General features: G+C 34.3%; 1 protein-coding gene across 2 annotated transcripts in view; it reads right to left on the bottom strand.

Moving 5' to 3' along the window:
- Nucleotides 1-20056, bottom strand: part of LOC106052228 (uncharacterized) — an 84408-nt gene that overhangs the window by 36395 nt on the left and 27957 nt on the right. For both annotated transcript variants that reach the window (XM_056019666.1, XM_056019667.1), the window contains exons 13-24: nucleotides 19398-19625; nucleotides 18371-18631; nucleotides 16119-16419; nucleotides 15509-15737; nucleotides 11982-12238; nucleotides 9393-9578; nucleotides 8661-8875; nucleotides 7821-7980; nucleotides 7101-7195; nucleotides 4679-4828; nucleotides 3267-3450; nucleotides 451-668 (exon numbers count right to left, since the gene is read on the bottom strand). In XM_056019666.1, coding sequence (XP_055875641.1) covers nucleotides 451-668; nucleotides 3267-3450; nucleotides 4679-4828; nucleotides 7101-7195; nucleotides 7821-7980; nucleotides 8661-8875; nucleotides 9393-9578; nucleotides 11982-12238; nucleotides 15509-15737; nucleotides 16119-16419; nucleotides 18371-18631; nucleotides 19398-19625 — 2484 coding nt within the window. The remainder of the gene's footprint in view (nucleotides 1-450; nucleotides 669-3266; nucleotides 3451-4678; nucleotides 4829-7100; nucleotides 7196-7820; nucleotides 7981-8660; nucleotides 8876-9392; nucleotides 9579-11981; nucleotides 12239-15508; nucleotides 15738-16118; nucleotides 16420-18370; nucleotides 18632-19397; nucleotides 19626-20056) is intronic.

Here is a 20056-nt window from a genome sequence, read left to right as displayed (position 1 = left end):
TAAAATGTCAAAGAAAGCACTGGCTCCCACACAATTGAATTATGTGAAACTTTCATTGTTTTAAACACTGTCTCTGAGATCTAACATCTAAGTCTTTCTTAAGGAGTCTTAGCATAGAAGTATTGTCTTATATTTTACATAAATTGTCATCATGAACCAAATATCTATTTTTCTAAAAAACTTTACCTAGTTTTTCCTAAATGGATACAAATAATTGTATAGGTGTTTTAAATTCAAATGTAGCAAACAGATGAGTAATTTCCCTTTTAATCACATATATTTCATTGTTACTAGTTCTCCAATGTTTTTTCTGTTTAAATGATTATAAAGCTATAAAATAATAATTTATTTCATTCTGAATTTTTAGCTAAATGAATATTGCAATTTTTCCTTCAATTATTTCAATTACTATAAAAATAAAAAAAGAATAGATTGTGCTAAACAGTTTACCTTTATATTATCAAGGCTGGTAGGACATTCAATGCTAGCCATACCACGAAGACGAATTATATTAGCTCTTTTATACCTTGGCGCATTGTAAAAAATTGTTGTATTTTGATCAATATAGACTGTGGGCTTACTACATTTTGCACGAGAAATAGGAAATGAAACCTCTTGAGAATCTCTGCCATAAGCATTCTGGGCTATAAATTTAACTGTATATATTCCTGTAGAGATTATATTCTTGTGATTATTGAAACAGAAAAACAAAGTCATTAATTATTGACAATAGGAATACCACAATTACCTTTTGATAGTGTACCCCACTAAAAAAAAGAAAGTATATATTTGTAGATTCAATTCATCTGTTCTATGAAATAGAATATGCTTATAAAAAATCAACCCACACCATTTTTTCCAACTTTGAAAATAAGTTAATCCTTTGAACCCTTATTTAGCTGCCCTTAAATCCCTATTCCCATGAGTTTCTGGAGGAAAGTATCCATAGCATAAAGGTACACAGAAACAAACTACTTAATCGAGATTATAAACTGCTCTATTTAATTTAGAAAAAAAAATGTTAACATGTTTATTTCCAATATTCTTTCTTGGTTTGCCAGTTTTAATATCCCAGCATGTAGATTTTTCTTTTATACACAGAACAATTTAGCAAGGTTACCACCAATATTTAACAGTCGAACTTTTTTTTTTTTAGATTTTGGACTGTCAGTCTAAGGTAAGGTGTGCAAGACCTATATATTGGGCTGGTAGGTCATGGCTTTTTTACACGTGGACCAATAAATCAGGCTAGTGGGTTTAAAATGAGGAGATTATGATAGTGTTAATTCTTTTTTTTTTATGTGTTATTTTAATTTTAAATGCATTAAATATTTTCTATAGTACCAATATATTGCTACCAATAGACTTATATGAATGTTGTTGATGATTTTTTTAAAAATCATTTCTATATATAAAATAACAATATTATTATAATATGTTCAGAGTTATACAGCTTTCAAATCTCAGGAGGTCCTGAGTTGATAAAAATTCCTGTGACAATGAGAAATATCCAACTCTTGCTAGGAAGTAGCATAAGCGGTAAAAGCACTGAAAAAGGGAAAATCAGCTGGAGTAGACAACATTCCTAGTGAGCTTTTATAGGCTGGAGGAAAGACCATGATAAAATTTGCAGAAAGATCTGGCTATCAGGAGAATGGCTCAAATCCTGGATTCAATCACTCATCATCACTCTTCCGAAGAAAAGCAATTTAAAAAGCTCTGCAAACACTAGTGGACAATCAGCTTCATAAGGCATCCCAGCAAAGTCCTGTTAAAAATTATACTCAACCAGTTACAACTGATAGCAGACAAAATTCTATCCGAAGAACAAGCAGGTTTTAGACAATGTTGCAGCACAACAGAACAAATCCTAAACCTCAGAATGCTCTGTGAGAAATACCTCCAACACCAAGAGAACCTTTTCCATGTTTTCATTGACTTCAAGAAAGTTTTTGACAGAGTATGGCATGGGGCACTCTGGACAACATTGGAAGAATAGAATATAAATCAAAACATAATAAAAATTACCCAAAACCTCTATAAGCAGGCCACTAATGCAACTCTTTTCAATATCTACCTTGAAAGGATAATGGAAAATGCACTTGAGGGTTATGAAGTATCTGTAAGCACTGGATGAAGTAAAATTACTAACTTGCACTTTGCAAAGGACATAGATGGTCTGGCAGGGATAGAAGAAAAATTAGCTGATTCGGTAATGTATATAGACAAGACTTCCCTAGCTTATAGTATGCAAATCAATGCCGAAAAAAAAAAAAATTATGACCAACAGGGCTTTAAAAGGGACATCACCATTGGTGGAAAAAAGCTGACACGTGTCAGTAGTTTTAAATACCTTGGCACTATTGTCTCAGATGAAGGAACCAAACCTGAACTACTAGCCTTTGTGTCAGGATTTTGTGATTTTACCATCACAAAAGAGATACAAGACACTGATAGCAAAGACAAACAGACAAAAACACTCTTTTGTTCCCCTGGCAATCAAATCCTTAAATAAGAACAATCTGGTATAAACTTTATCACATGTAAATTATGAGTGAGTCTGGTGTGAATGTACACTTTGGTTTCTTATAGTTATAATGTTTTTTGTTTGGTGTAATGCACAAATTGTAAGACAAATTTCCTTACAAATAATAAAGATTATTATTATTATTATTATTATAATTGCACAGTCTACAGCAGCACTTGCAAAACTCAAAATAATCTGGATAGACAAATGCATAGTCCTCAACACTCAAATCAGATTGATGGTCTGGTCACAACCACATTCTTATTTCTTATATGCATGCAAATCTTGGATGCTGACTGCAGATCTCAAGAAGAGGATCCTAGCAATGGAACTCAGATGCTACAGAAAGATCTTAAGTGTCACTTACAAAGACTGTATCATGAATAAAGAGATAAGAAACAGGATTAATACAGTAATTGGACCCCACGATGACCTGCTAACCACTATGAAAAAAAAAACTCAAACTCTTCAGGGCTCGCAAAGACCTTCCTTCAGGGAGAAGAAAAAGAAGAGAAAGACAGAGAAAGCAATAGGAAAACAACTCCCAAGAATGTACAGGCCTGTCAGTGAAGGAAATTCTATCCAAGACAAAGGACAGAGAGGAAAGGAGAAAGACGGTTGACAGTTCTTGTGTGGTGTCCCAATGGTCCAACAGAATAAGGGATAGCTGAAGGTGAAGGTGTGAATATTATTATAATATAATTATTATAGTGATAGTTGCATAGAAATGTGTACAAACCTTCTGCTAAGTATCTAATTCCTATTAGCTCTGTTGTCAACTTATTCATGTTACCATTAGCAACAGCATTGCTAAAGCTAGGATCAACACAGAAAGATAAATTGTCCCCATATATTGATTTGTTCACACCATTGCCCCAGTCAATGTAGACACATGTGTCTTGTCCATAGTCAGAAAAAGAAACCTATTGATAAAATCATAAGTGACAAGATAAAGGACTATGTATCATAGCACTAATAATGATTTTTCATCACATAGTCACTTTGTTCATTAAAAATCCAATGTAAATATTCCCATTCGACTGTAGAAAGAATGTACATTTAGTTGTCACCATTGTAATATTTGTATGTGCATTTGTAAAACAAATTTACTCCAAGATAACCAGATATTGTTTGCTTTTTAAATTTTAGTTGGGGATGTCAGATGATATTTTTCCATGTAGCAAATTTTTTGTAAAGTATGTATTTTGAAATTTCCAGTTCACTTTATTCAGACTAAGACTGTTTTTTCACAGATTATAATTGGAAATGTGTTATGATAACATATACTTTGTTTCAATAAAAATAAGAATATTATATAAAAAAAAAAACAGAGAATTTTATCAATGTCTATAAGAAGTTTTTGCAACATTGAATTAGAAAATATAAAGTTTATATGAATGATGCAATAAGCTAAGTATACTTATTAGGGATACCAATTTTATACTTTTAATCTTCTGGAATATTATTTTAAACATCTTAGACAAGACATCAGAAGTACCACAAATGTCACACATCTTCTCTATAGCCTTAGAAAAAAAAATTAAATCAGGATGTCAACAAGGCTTTCTGTAAAATCATTTAATATATTAATTGTACATTTTTTCAATCTTGAATTATAAAACATTTTTAAAGTTTAATAAATAATAAAAATAATATAAACAAAAGCTTTGAACTTAATCTGAAATTAATCTTTAAAATCTGAGGTAAAATGTATTTAACCCTATAAATGTATCTTAGAATTTATGGCATTTATGAAGTCACAACATGCAACAAAATACAATTCATTATATTGTAATTAGGAAAATTTTAAGGAACAAATATCATAGTGACATGTAAACTATATTATTTTAAGGTTATTGTAGCCTAAAATTATTGCTGATTTTCAGTACGGAGATCTCACTTCACACAGTCAGCAATTTAGTTCATGTTCTGACAAAGGCTGTAGTTTAATGAAAGAACAAGCAACATACAAATATTGAGATAATATAATACTTAGTGCATGAATCCATCAAAGAATTCTTGGTAATAATGTTTTAATGTTCAAGATTAATAATGAATCACTCATCGCAAAGATTTCATTAAGCAATCACAGAGAAGTAAGGGAAGCAACTGTTGAATGAAAGCTTTTTTTAATGTTTAGGGCTCACTTACATTGAATTGCTTTAAGTATCCTGGCTCAACTAAAGACTCCACTTCTTTAATTGTCATGGATTTAACACGTTGTACAAGTTCAATGACTGTGTTGATAGATCGTGAATAGAGTGGATTGGAAGCTGTAAGGGTTAGAAAGTATTTACCTGGCTGGAAGACAAAGAAAGCAAAAGCTGACAATTTGTTCTTTTTTTGGTTTCTTTGGTAATCATTAAATTTAAAGTAACTCAGAGCAAACATTTTTGTTTTGTTTATTATATAGATGAGATAGATCCTACTTTTTAGTTCTTTTATGTGTAAATGACATTTATCCTATCCTATACTCTTAAGTGAGCAATTCTATCTATCTATCTATCTATCTATCTATCTATCTATCTATCTATCTATCTATCTATCTATCTATCTATCTATCTATCTATCTATCTATATCTATCTATCTATCTATCTATCTATCTATCTATCTATCTATCTATCTATCTATCTATCTATCTATCTATCTATATCTATCTATCTATCTATCTATCTATCTATCTATCTATCTATCTATCTATCTATCTATCTATATATATATATATATATATATATATATATATATATATATATATATTTCAAAATTGGGTCTAATGATTTTCTTAAAAATTTTAAGGTATGTGTATATTAATGAGAAAAAGAATCTCAACTCATTTGGGCACATCAAGAAAACTTGAGGTCAAAAATTATATTAGTTTGAAAATGTCTCATTATCAAAAAATTATTTTGGCTAGATTGTTTTATGAATGAAAATTTTCTTATGATGTCAAACAGAAAAAAAACTCCTTACATCACTGGCAATACATTTAAACATTTCTTTGTAAACATAAACAAGTTTTAATGCATGAATAGAATAAATTAAACATTTGTGCACCATCTTATTGCATTTTGATTTATTATGGAACTATGAAAGAACAATAATAAAATTAAATTTACCCATGTATGATTAGCAATTGTGTTTTAATTGCATTATAAATTGTTTACACTTTAATGCGAAGAGCCTTGTAGGTAGCCTTTTTATTTGTTGTTATTTTGTCGGTGAATTATTACAATGTGTACAAGCTTTGAATTCTACTGTCCTATACCAAAACAAAGAAAATGGTCATAACACAGCTCACACAGAACATGATATCCAACTCGCGGTCAATGTGGTCGGGATAACAGAGATGCCCCACGGAAATGCTTCATTAGAAAACTAATTCAATGTTTTTAACTCTCTTAGGAAAAAATGTGCCATTTTATTCAATTTAATTAATCAAGTTATTTAAAAATTGTCTCCAAGTAATAATACATTTAAAAACTCATTTAAAACCTCACTTTATTTCCATGAAAACAAAAGAGTAAAAAAAATTCTCGATATAGAAAAACAAAATTGCATTCATTCAAAATAAAAATGGTGAGTCTTAAATGATATTCATAACATAGGCATTGCTAGCTCAACAGTGCACAAATGGTTGTCAAGAGATTTCTTTCTCATTATAAAACAAAGTTACAAAGATAGTTTGTGTGGAAACACAAATTCAAAATACCCCCAGAAGTATTATTTTAAGCATGAATATAATAAGCTATGAACTACAAACTATCAACAACTACAATACAAATAGAGGCTTGTAGGTCTTGAAAGTGTTGCTGATAATGTTGTATTGTTAGTCTGAATGACAACAGGATTATAGGATACAGAGATTTATTAATGTTATTATTATTACATTGTTAATATTAAAATGTATTCAATAAACTTATATGGTTTGAAATGAACCAGGCCTAACTTCATTCAAGTCTTCAAGGAAGAGACTTTTAACATTATTTTACAAAAATAAAACTGTTTGTTTAAATGTGTAAAAAATATACTGAAAGATCACCTCCCTAATTAAAGTAGTTTACCCTATTTTTTATATTAATAGTGAATAGCTCTGAAAATGGTGTATTTTTATTAAAAATGTGCTTGCATAGTCAATTTAAAAATTAAATTTTTCACTCTAAGAAAAAAAAAAGTAGCCACTGCATCAGAACTTTAAAAGTTTCTAAAATATGATATCGGATATAAATATATTTTCTAGTTTTTGAGATCTAAACTAGATGGTTTGAGAAAGAGACAAACAGTCATAGCACACAAAACTAAAAGTGGCTATTCCCCTTTTGGGTGCCAGTAAAAATAATGTTGTTTTTTTTATTTATGCTGGTTTCATCCCTATGATGCATTGTTTCTAAACTTGTTTTCTGAGAGGTCTTGCAAGAGGAAAATATTTGACAGGACACACACACAAATTAAGTAATTGCATTAATTTTAAAAGAAACATTTGTTTTTTTAACAATACAGCTAACTGCATCAGGCCATAATTGATTAAAACTAATGTAGGTGTATAAGAAAGATCATGTGATGTTATAAGCAAACCTGTTGAAATTTGTAGATGAATCCATTAGATGAAAAATTGGTCGTAAAGACTGCAGGGCCTTGAGTTGATGTTAATTCATAAGATAAAGCAAGTGCTGAAAATATAAAAGTTGAAGAACATTAGACTTAAGATTTGTGAGGCCTATGTAAAGATTTCAATAGAAACTGTATGTGTGTAAGAGCTCACTCATCCATGTTCATTTAGGTTTGTGTGTGTGTGTTTGTGTGACTTCATTCTTGTCAGGTAAATATCAACTTTAGCAGATTTATTTTGTATAATTTAGAAAGAAATAAAATTATTGAAATTATCTGAGCATCATTCAAAGATTGTAAAAGCTTAGAACATTTTTGCCATCATAGTGTATTTTTCCCTGATATGCAAATCATAAAATTAATTTTAAAAACATAACTTCACATTCAGGAGACCAAAAGTAACAATTGCACATAAACTTAGCAAGCCTCAAATATGTTGAAATTGAATCTACAAATAATTGACCTAAAACATGTTTCTCTACAAAAAAGTTACTTAAGTCAAGTGTTGGTCTACAGTGATACACTTTTGTTGGTCTCTTGGTCATGGTCAGAAACATTTAAAAATCACCATAAAAATGATATAATAAGTCAACGATATGATATGTCAATGATAAGCTAAGTCAATGATATGATAAGTCAAGAGTAGTAAGATTGTGAAAATAAAAATTATCCTGTGAGATCACATACCTGACTTGTCATCTGTAAGAGTAAACTTTGTGACAACATCCAAAGGAAACTGTGTACCACTGGGATCTAAACCTGGAGTATCCTGAAAACCTGATTCCACTTGTTTTCCTGGAAAAGTCACTTGGACTTTAAGATTGATGAAGTCTTCATACACGCCTACCTGTAAACAAACAGTTTATTTACTGCCATGATGTAATCAGAATTCTTTCACAAATACTTTAAATATACAGTTGGGATGCCGGATGAAGTAGGGAATATACTTAATGTCATATTAATGAAATAAATGTTCATCCACGAGGACAATTGAAAAGTTTTCAGCCCTAGTTTTAAGCTCTGGTCATCACTGGCTCTACACCAGACAAACAAGCAAAGTTCTTTTCAGAGAGGGACTACGACCTGCAATGCACATCTGCCCCATTTGATTGTGTTGGTGACTTATGCAAATTAATCCCAGGGGGTAGACATACTTCCCTTACCAGGTAGCACCATTGCAATGTATTATGAAATTCCCATTATTATCTGCCACATTAGCTAATGCATTTAGGATACAACTCAAATCCTTTCAATACAAACAAATAACAGTCTAATAGAAACATTCAAATATTGTTCATCTAGATGTCAACTAATTTGGATGGAGAAAAAGTAAGAGGTATAAAACCTCTGGCTGTGAGAGAGCTAAACAAATTTTATTTCATCCTTAAAAATGTTCTAAGTTGACACATTTCATTCAAAGCATATCATTCATTCTGTATTCTTTCAAACAAAACAGAATTAAATAAAGTATCTGCAGTTATTTTGACAGACTTGCCTCCTATTCACCTCTAGAAAACAATGAAATACCTGAACTACTTTTTCCACCAATGAAGCATTATTTCTTACAATAATGTTTGCCAAGAATCTGCCAGGTCTAGTATATATGTAACTCAGTGTGGTTGATTTACTAGTCAAAGAAATCTTAGAACTTTTCAAAGATCTGTCACCGTAATAGTCAATTTCAATCACTGCACTAGTTGGTAATGGGGTGGCGATGTACTCTACAGTGAAACTTGTGGTGGCTAAGGAGAAGATAAGCATTTGTTTTGAACTGCAGGTACAATAATCCAATTACATTAGTAAAAAAAAAAGATCATGTGACTAAATAAAGTTTTAATATTGGATATTTGGACAAAAACATCAGCAACAAAGATGGCATCTAGGTCTAATGTCAAATAGTCTATCAAAAACATACAAGGATCAGTACCAGGTTGATTATGAGAAATGGAACGGATGATATAAAGTAATGGACTGGTATATTTTCTCATTTAGAACAGTGGATTAGAGCAAATTGCTACCGACTTATAATAGTGTAATAATTTATGGCCCAAACAATGCAAAGTAACCAGCCCAATTAAGACTAAGACTGCATTATTGTTCCCTATGGAAATTTGTTGTGATTACAAAGACTCTTTTCTCAAAAAAATAGAAACAATAACAACTAATACATAGACTAATATATATATATATATATGTGTGTGTGTGTGCATGTGTGTGTGTTATAAATATGACAAATAATCTCTATCTAAAGAAATGTACCTCCAAAAGACACACTGGCAGGGTCTAGAACCAGGACAGCAGTTGGGTCTACACCATTGATGACATTTATTTCTAGAGTGGCTGACACTGACTGATTCAATGGTGCTGTAGCTGTAATATTGATTGTTTTCTGTCCCAAGACGTTGTATGTTACTGACATTATGTCATATCCATATTTGCCAATACCTGACACAAAATCGAGTTGATATTATAGTTATTGATTTAAGTAACGCCAGTTTTGAAAGTTTGTACTGAAAATTAAACATTTTTATTATTATTATTGGCAATGCCACCGTTGAGCTTCGATAAAGGAATTAATTGTAGTCCCTTAACTGTTTTCACCGAGGAATTTTCTGATGATGTGGCAGGTCTGCAGCAATACTGCTTTCTGACAGGTACCTAGAATCTACTTGATGTTTAAGGCCTGAATGAGTTTGCAAGTTGAGTTGTCACTATTCCTTCAGTTGATATAGCCTATCAACAGGGCTTATTGTTATTTTAGATAATTCAAATACTTAATTTCTAAACTTAGGTTTTCATATTTTGTTCTTTTTTTCATTTTCAGTTTTTCATTTATTGTGGGATAATGGCTCCGTGATGTCAACGATCATCGCAGATTTTTTTGCTGTCAATGAAGAGTAAATCTAGCCGAGAGGTTCTCAACCTTTTTCAGTTCAGGGACCAATATACAAGCTATGTTAGCTGACTCTCGACACAGCCTGATTTGTCTGCCCGAATCGCATATTTCTAAAGCCGCTGCTATAATCAAAATCTACACAACCGTTTGCTTTATTGCTATATGCTAATCAAAATGCTGGGCAGAGCACGTATCCCGTATGGGGGACGAACGTATGCCAAAACCAGTCTTTTTTTGGTGAGCTAAAAGGTGGTCGACGTAACAGAGGCGCCCCACGGAAACACTTTAAAGACCAGCTTAGGCGCCAACTTGCCTTAGCTGACATTGAAGAGTGCACCTGGTTGCATACGGCCTCCAAACGAGACAGCTGGAGGTCACTCACAAAGGCCGCAGGATACACATTTGAGACCCCCCCCCCCCCCAAAAAAAAAATAAAATCCGCTGACATGAGGACAGACGCAGACGGCGAAAAGAAAATTTTAATAGAATGTGGCAAAATATGTATGTCACAGCTGGAGCTGCGTAGCCACGGGAAATACTGCATTCCTCATTAATCTTTGGACTCGAAGACTCGCAATTCAATAATAATTATCTGCTGATTTACACAGTAAAGTTTCCCTTTCAGACCTTGTGATCTATAGGGCAGATGATGTAAAGGTCATCTGTTTCTGTGACCTTCGGTAAATGAGGTTGTCATGTGGCCAGCACAAAGACCATCCGTCTTTACTTTTTCCCAACTAATGTCAGGTACCCATTAGAGCTGGGTGGACTCAGAGGCGCCCAATGATCCCAAAATTAAAAATCTCAGTCTTCACCAGGATTTGAACCCGGTTCAGAAGCCAAGAGCTTTACCGCTCAGCCACCATGCCTCCAGCTCTTTTCTCGAATCAAGCTGAAATTTTGCACAATTATTTCTGTTACCTAATAACACAAAAATCAATAATAAAAAATAATCAATTAGTTAATTAACTATTAGTAATAATAATAAATTATTTTGTTTAGTATCCTGAACAAGGGAAAGAAATGTTTTTTAAATTGACTGAAGTGGTGGTATAATTATTCCCCGTTATTGTAGGCTTAGTGAACACAAGCCTGAAGTGAACACAAGCCTGAAACATAGGACAAGACTTTAGAAACAAAATAGATCAAATCTCTTCTATTGTTAATATTATATATTCTCGTCGCCTGTTTAATTTGTTTACATTAAAACTTTTGTAGTGATGCTGTGATTTACTTGAGTGAAACCGTAAGCCAGATTTTGACTTTTCACAATTGCTAATTTAAAACAGGATTGAATGTATTTTTTAAATGATTTCAACATTCAATCAACTTAATTTTTTTATAAGTTATGCTCTGTCTTCTTTTTCTTCATTCTCATATTTATGTTGGAGAAGTGGTTTCCAAACCAGGGAGCTCTCCATTTAGTTTTCTTTCTATTGGGTTGTTTTGGGACCAGTGTCTTGTATGGGCCTTTTAGAAAAGAGAACAGTTTTGGAAGACATGGTCAGCATTCTCTTGTGACACTCCACATGGGCACATTTTACTGGTTCCAATTTTGAGAATACGAGTTTACCAAGTTTAGGAGGGTTGTTTTCACATCGGCTAAAGGAGACTTACAAGAATATTTTAAAATAACATAAATGTAGCTAATATAATAGTGCTATGATCAGTATTTACTTTCTAAACACAGGAATGAGTTTCTTATATTTTTATTACATGCTAAACATTTTCCCCACAGTTAATTCACGTTGTGGTATTAACATTCTTATTACCTTGTCTTTCTGTCACTTTAGGTGTGGTATTAACATTCTTATTACCTTGTCTTTCTGTCACTTTAGGTGTGGTATTAACATTCTTATTACCTTGTCTTTCTGTCACTTTAGGTGTGGTATTAACATTCTTATTACCTTGTCTTTCTGTCACTTTAGGTGTGGTATTAACATTCTTATTACCTTTTCTTTCTGTCACTTTAGGTGTGGTATTATCTCCAAAGTCCCAAGTTATGTAGGTCAGTTTGTATTGGTCGCCTCTGTACATCTTGAATGTAACATTGTATGGCTGATTGAGCGGAGCGCAGGGGAAGTCCACTGAAATGGACGGATCCACCAGTTTCTCAACAACGATCGCTTTGTGAAGAAATGTTTTGGATCCTAGGAGGTTGTACATCGTGACATTGATGGTGTAGTCAAGTGTGTCATCCAGGTCATAACTGTAAAGCACATACATACACATACATACACAGCACAATATTTAGTTTTCAAATAAATTATATACCTACTGATAGGTTCTGGATCAGTCATTAAAATCAACTCATTCTTACAGTTGCTAGATCAGACAATAACATTAGCAGCTCATTAGCTTTTTTCTAAAGGTTTTATTTTCTCCATGATGTTTCACACATTACTTGTTAATACGTGCGATTATGTTTGGTAACTTACAATTCAAGAAAAATAAATCGTTTGAAATGAATATGATACGCTAAACAATTACAATATAATACATGAACAATGTTCTAATTCATGAAAAGATTTTCTAATTTACGAAACAATATTCTAATTCAAGAATCATCATTGTACTTGAAATTATTTTGAGCATATCTTAAAAGTTGTTAAGCTTCTCAAGCCCAATGTCTGTGTAATGTAGAAATATTTCAATCAACATTGACTCGAACTGACCGCCTATTGCAGGCTTTACCAGAACACGATTAACTCCCCCCCAACACATATCAACTGAGTCAACCTCAACACATATCAACTGAGTCAACCCCAACATATCAACTAAGTCAACCCCAACACATATCAACTGAGTCAACCCCAACACATATCAACTGAGTCAACCCCAACAACGGAGCATGCTAAGGGAGAATGCAAGACACGCTAAAGCAGTGTCGTCACTAGTGTTGGTGTCACCTGGCAGGGATAGCTAGGGTGTCCTCCCTCTAGCTACTTTCCCTCAAACATTCTCCCTTACACAAATAAATAAATAAAAAACTACTGTTTTCTTGTAATTTCTATTACACAAAAATAAACTACATGATTGCCATAACTTCATCATCGTGTTTAGCAAGAAGTCTAGTGACGGGCCTGCTCTGTTTAATAATAATAATAATAATTTTATTTATAAAGCGCTGTTAACAAACAAAATGTAGGCTCAAGGCGCTGTAATAACATTACAAACACAAACACGACAATTGATATCAAAAACTAATCTAAAAAAGTTTTAAACATGTAGGTCTTAATGTTCTTCTTAAAAGTGGTATAGCATGTTGAGATCAATGGGGAGTGAATAAGCCCGCAGACCGTAGCTTTTGAGGGAGGAACGTGGCACCACCAAAAGCGTTGAGTCCATTGAGCGCAGGGCTCTCTGGGGGACATATGCAGTAATCAGGTCTCTAAGGTACAAGGGCATCTCATTGTTATATATACACTGATGACAAAGAGTGGCGACCTTGTAATCGATTCTCGCTTTCACGGGAAGCCAATGTAGCGTGCGCAAGAACGTAGTAGCAGAATCTTGTCTTGTTTTTCTAAGTACTATTCGTGCGGCGTTGTTCTGTATACGTTGCAGTTTAGCCATTTCGTCATCAGGTATACCTGCTAGCACGGCGTTACAGTAGTCAAGGCGGGAGAGTATGAATGCCACAGCTAGCGTTTTTGTTGACTCCGTTGTTAAATATGGTCGGATCTAGCCTAATCTACGCAGCTGCAGATAAAGATCCTTGCATAGCTGACTTATGTGTGGGTCGAAAGATAGTGTTGAGTCGAAGAAAACTCCAAGATTCCGCACTACATTGACATAAGGAAGCTGGCAGTTCGTGATAAAAAGAGAATCTGTGCTTTCAACTTTTGAGACGTTGTTCCGAGTGCCAATCTTAATTATTTCTGTTCATCTTGAGCTTATTTTCAACCATCCACTTGCTCACCCTTGCAACGGTACCACTGATTTTCTCTGCCAGACGCGACACCTCTGAGGGTACTGAGGAATCGTATAACTGTGAGTCATCGGCAAAGAAATGGTATAAGATGCCGGTTGGCCGTATGACACCGCTGAGTGGATATATATACATAGTGAACAATACTGGGGTTCTTCGTACTTCAAGAGTAAGCTTATTGATTCTGTTCCGTTGACAACGACACTTTGGGTTTACGCAAAAGTCGTCAATAGAACGATGGCATTTAGTTGGAAGACATTAGTACATTCTGACGCAAGACGGTAGTAGACTCTAGAATCGCTTAAAAATGCTTTCTTCAGAATAACCTTGTGAATCTGTGAATCGATCTTGATGCTAACGTCTTTCGCGACAAAAAAATAAGGTTCAACAAATAGTGAGAATTGCGTAGCCAAGTGGTACTCGATATTAAATATAACAAAGCAGCACCAGGGACCAAGTTTGTAAATGAGACAAAGTAGTGAATTCAATGTGACGAAATAAGGGACTGCACCGACAGAGGCCCTAACCAGTGAGCCTGGCAACGACACCACCGCCTAGCAGCAACGCACTGTAAAGCGAACTTCACCTTTAGACTTCTGGTCCAGAATCATTCGCCCGTTTGGCTCTTTCTGCTCTTATGTTAATTACCACATCTGAATCCTATCGAGTTAAACGTAATCATCTTCTTTTTTGAAGTAACGTCTGTATTATATAAGATAAGATAAACGTGTGACACCTTTCAGCAATGTCTCAAGGAAGGCTTCCGGTCAATGTGTAGCTTTATTTGCACTTCCAGTTCAAAATTCACCAGGAACAAAAGTGCCAAAACAATTAGTATAACAAGTACATAGTCATGGGTGTCAGTATCTTCAGACTTAAATAGTGTCTCATATCTCCATCTCTCTCTCTTTCTCTCTCTCTATATATATATCTATCTACAGTGCATTATCCTGCCTAGCGACTGCTAGAAAAAGGTAACCATAGTTTGCTTTTGTATTTGATTGGAGATGGAGAAGTAACCACAAAACTCCTTGTAGCTACACTCAAGAAATTTAGTAATTGTAGCTTTGCTTTTCCATTTTTCGTAAGGGTTGAAGGTTAACCATAAAAAAAAACCTTTTGTCTACGCTCATGGAAATTGGCGATTAAAGTTTGCTTTAGATTTTTATCTAAAAGGGAAGTTTTATGGTCAAAGTCATCTGGAGTGGTGTTTAAAGTTAAACCCTGTTGAGGGATTTTGAAGTCAAAAAACGCCAATGGCTTAGCTCATAAAGTTTTGTGAATGTGGATAACACACTGTAGGCACCAAGTGTAGCAGAGGTCACAAGATGCACGTGGAGAAATGACACAAAAAGAAAGCTGTAAATGTGCCTCTATTTTAGCACCAGGATACAGACACATAAGTCAACAAGTCCAGGTGAGAAAAATGATCCTACTCTAGCTGATCTAAGTCGAGATATGAAAGAAACGGATTGACAATACAGAAGATTATTTATGTTTCTAAAAATGTTTAAAGTAAATTAAAGAAAGTAAAAAAAAAAAATTCACCTGTAGCCAGAACCGGATAAAATAATTTCATTCGTAGTAATGGTAGGACTGCCATCCCCCCAGTTTATCTCTACTGTGGGCTCTGTAGGAGAAGTATTAGCCGTTGAATAAAAGGAAAAGTTCAGGCTTGCTGGAGGCTCATATAGGTAATATTGTTCACTTGGCAGTGTCCACTGTATGGTACTGAAGCCCACTCTGACAAGGACATTGACCGTTAGACTGACAGAACCTGTTCGATAAAATACAACAATTCACTTGTGAAGTTCTATTTGTTTAGAATGAAGTACAATCGCTCCCATGACTGCGAATCTAGAAATGAGTTCAAAGTCTAAAGAACAAAATAATCTTTTTTTTTCACTATTTGTTTTATTTAAAGTATTTTGGCTTCCAATAGAAATATGCCCCAGAGTGACGTTTATGACTAGATAGATGAGATCATGTCTTGCTGTAACTATACAAATAGTAATTTTAAGGCACTTTCAGATTGACGTATAGAGCTACTTATGCTATCAGATCTACTTCATACAATAAAAGTAATATACTTGGCGACATATAAAACATTACCTACCTGCAGCATTAGATATAGTGGCTACAACTGAACATTACCTACCTGCAGCATTAGATATAGTGGCTACAACTGAACAGTTACAACCATTAATAAACGTATGATTAACACGTAGAGTCCCTGGCCAAGGATTCCCTTCAGGTATGGTCAGAAAGGTGTAATCTGGACTCTTATCAGCGAAGTGAATTACAACTGTGACGTCAGAGCCTTTAGTGATATCAACAGTAAAAGTTACTACATCATCTGTTGTGACGTTTTTCAAATCTGAAGTAAACGTTGGGTTCTCAATCGGATCCATTATTTTAAAAACTCCAGATATATTCAAAGAACTGATCTTGTTCCAAGCCTGTAAGATATGATACATGTCTGTAAATAATGTTAGAATTGTATTTACTAATTCTACTTAATGTTCATAACTTTGTATCTATGAAGCTGTAAGCCACAGCATTGCTGCGCCGAGACAATCTACCAGAGTTCAGCTTCTTTCTAGCAGTAGGCCTACTAGAGTGTAGTTTCCGGGTTGCATTCAGAGGCGTAATGAGATGCCGAGGATTATTGGTAACTCTTTAAACATTGCAAGCTTTTTCTAAACGAATAACATTCATTTTAAAACCGATACAGTTTCTGGAATGGTATTATATTTGGTAGTCCAAAAAAGCTAATTATACAATACAACGAATGAATTATTCTTAAAGGTTTATTCTTGTTGACATGATTGATCTTGTTAGTTTTTCTTTTAGCTCATAGAGCAGAAACTTTAAGGCCATAATCACAACATTAAGACGATCTTGAGTTAATTATTTTCTGATGAAATTCCAGATTCCTAAAATGAAAACTTGAGTGTATAAGTGTCAATGTGTGTCAATATGTGTCAGTGTGTGTCAATATGTGTCAGTGTGTGTCAATATGTGTCAATGTGGGTCAACATGTGTCAATGTGTGTCAGTGTGTGTCAATATGTGTTTTTCGATATTGTATCAGCAACGTTTCGACTTTGTTCTTGCTAGTGACACATCGCTAGACCTCCTTGTTCATTTCAGAAACTTGAAATCTGGAATGTCAACTTGCCGATTCACTTGCTGTGTTTAAATCTTTTAAAAAGAACTACAATTAAAACGTAGATTGATATTAAAAAAAAGTTAGACCTAAAGTTTTAAAATTATTTCCACCAAAACTCAGTCACAAATTTGACCTATAATTTTTGTACCTAAAATGTGCTTTGATAAAACTAGAAATAATTTTTTGTTACAATACTTCTACTCAACTCATTCCTTCATGGAACATGGGGTGGAAAGCGGCTCTAACGATTTTACAAGAAATTTGACAGTTGATGGATATCGTTTATATCGTTGGGAAAAGAATTACTAACTTGTTGGCCACACTAGGAAAAGAATTACTAACTTGTTGGCCACACTAGGAAAAGAATTACTAACTTGTTGGCCACACTAGGAAAAGAATTACTAACTTGTTGGCCACACTAGAAAAAGAATTACTAACTTGTTGGCCACACTGGGAAAAGATTTACTAACTTGTTGACCACACTAGGAAAAGAATTACTAACTTGTTGACCACACTAGGAAAAGAATTACTAGCTTGTTGGCAACACTGGGAAAAGAATTACTAACTTGTTGGCCATTTTCGCATCGTCTTCTAAATCTAGAACATCGGATTATTTTAAAGTTTAGAAAAAAAGATAATTATGCTTAACCAGATTCTTTCTCTGTTGGGGTGGGGGTAATGGGGTGGGTTAAATTGTTCCATTTTGTTAAATCTAAGTACTATTCATTAGTTATTAAGAGAAAAATAATCGCTCTATAAGTTGTATAAAGAAGGTAAAAAGCTGACAGAAAAAAGCAGGCCTATCTGCAACTGACCAAACCTACCCATGCCACGTATGCGACCGGCATTTAAAGCGAGGATTGGACTTTACAGTCATCTGCGAGTCCATAGGAAATGAGAAATGTGCTCATCTGCGAGTCCATAGGAAATGAGAAATGTGCTCATCTGCGAGTCCATAGGAAATGAGAAATGTGCTCATCTGCGAGTCCATAGGAAATGAGAAATGTGCTCATCTGCGAGTCCATAGGAAATGAGAAATGTGCTCATCTGCGAGTCCATAGGAAATGAGAAATGTGCTCATCTGCGAGTCCATAGGAAATGAGGAATGTGCTCACCTTCGACCACGAAGGAGGAGCTACATAAAGGAGGTATTGTCTTTTTTAAAAAGTATTATTTTTAATGTTTTTCATGTTTAGAACTTAACATACAGATACAGACAATTATGGTTTATTTGAATACCGTTATGGTGTAAGGATATCCAGAAGCCTTCCTTCCAGATAAAATGACAGATTCCCAAGTGTAAGACGCAATGTTGCTCGCTACTGAATCTACAGCCACATCTGTAGTGTTGAAGGTTACAGTAAAGCTGACAGAAGTTCCCGAGCTCAGCGACCAGCCAATCCTAAAAGGCTGGAATGTCGGGGCGCCCAATCTGGCTAGGTTCAAGTTTGTTATTACTTCTTGTATGAAGATATCAAAGGTGACATTAGCAGTGCTAACCTGGAAAAATGAGAACATCAAAGTATTAATTTTGACTTGAACGTCTCTTTCAATAATTTGGTAATAAGTGTTTCGTATTCTAGCGTAGAAATGAATATTGAACTGAAAGAAAGAAAGGCATCCCTTGTCCCCTTACTCGGATACCCTTGTCAATCCAGGCATTAGTTTACTGACATTGAGGTCAACCCAGGCATTAGTTTACTGACATTGAGGTCAACCCAGGCATTAGTTTACTGACATTGAGGTCAACCCAGGCATTAGTTTACTGACATTGAGGTCAACCCAGGCATTAGTTTACTGACATTGAGGTCAACCCAGGCATTAGTTTACTGACATTGAGGTCAACCCAGGCATTAGTTTACTGACATTGAGGTCAACCCACGCATTAGTTTACTGACATTGAGGTCAACCCAGGCATTAGTTTACTGACATTGAGGTCAACCCAGGCATTAGTTTACTGACATTGAGGCCACTCATTGGTAGCACATGGTTTCCAAGGGTAAAACATAGGTATAACTATATATGTTGGTGCTGAATAAAAAATATAGGCCAAGTTATGTTGGTGCAGGCTAAAACATTTTCAAGCATGTAAAAGGCAGAAATAAAATCAAAATGTATTATTCAGATACTTTCTCAAAGGTCTAACTACTTTTATGAGGTTAGGTTTAAACAAGAGTGTGACTATGCGTTTATGTGTATATGTTTTCTCAGAGTAAAATTGTATACATTGAGCATCAAAGAGATTTTTAAAGTAATTTTAACATACATTATTATTGCACAGTAGCAGTACTGTATACACTCCCAGTGCAGTGTACGTGTGAATTTGGGTGAAGGTAACTCTAACAAGAAGACTTGTAGTGTCGAGTGGGAGTGTCGCAGTCGTGTCCCCATAATCTAAGTCGCACGTATAGTTGGTACCTCCTGACAAATTGATAGTAAAAGTCACTGGCGTATTCACAGCTGAAGATGGCGCTGTCATTGTCAGACCTATAAGCTGTTGAAATAAATAGCAATTGTTCAAATTTACTTTATGTGTGCTAGAATTGATTAACCGAGTTATATATCAAAATCTAAATAAAATACTCAGAAAGACAGAAAGATAAAGGCATATTCCTCGTTCTATATGCTATGACAAATTTGTACAAATGCTCCTTCTTCCCTAGTGCTATTAGAGCATGGAAATAGTTGGCTGAGCCAGCCAGGAAAACCAAAAACTTGGCCGAATTTAAGTCATTGGTTAACATGCATGACTAGATGCATGACGCGTAGGACGTAATCATCTTCTTTTTTGAAGTAACGTCTGTATTTTATAAGATAAGATAAGAAATACCATTAATTGCATTTTTTAAAATACAACAGAGAGGAATGGAGAAAGATGGTAAACGAATCTTGCATGGTGCTCAACGGTCCAACAGACTAGGGGAT

This window comes from Biomphalaria glabrata, chromosome 2 (assembly GCF_947242115.1).
Source record: "Biomphalaria glabrata chromosome 2, xgBioGlab47.1, whole genome shotgun sequence".
Taxonomy (NCBI): domain Eukaryota; kingdom Metazoa; phylum Mollusca; class Gastropoda; family Planorbidae; genus Biomphalaria; species Biomphalaria glabrata.
The sequence above is the reverse complement of the archived record's forward strand: the minus strand, read 5'-3'. Positions and strand labels throughout refer to the sequence as shown.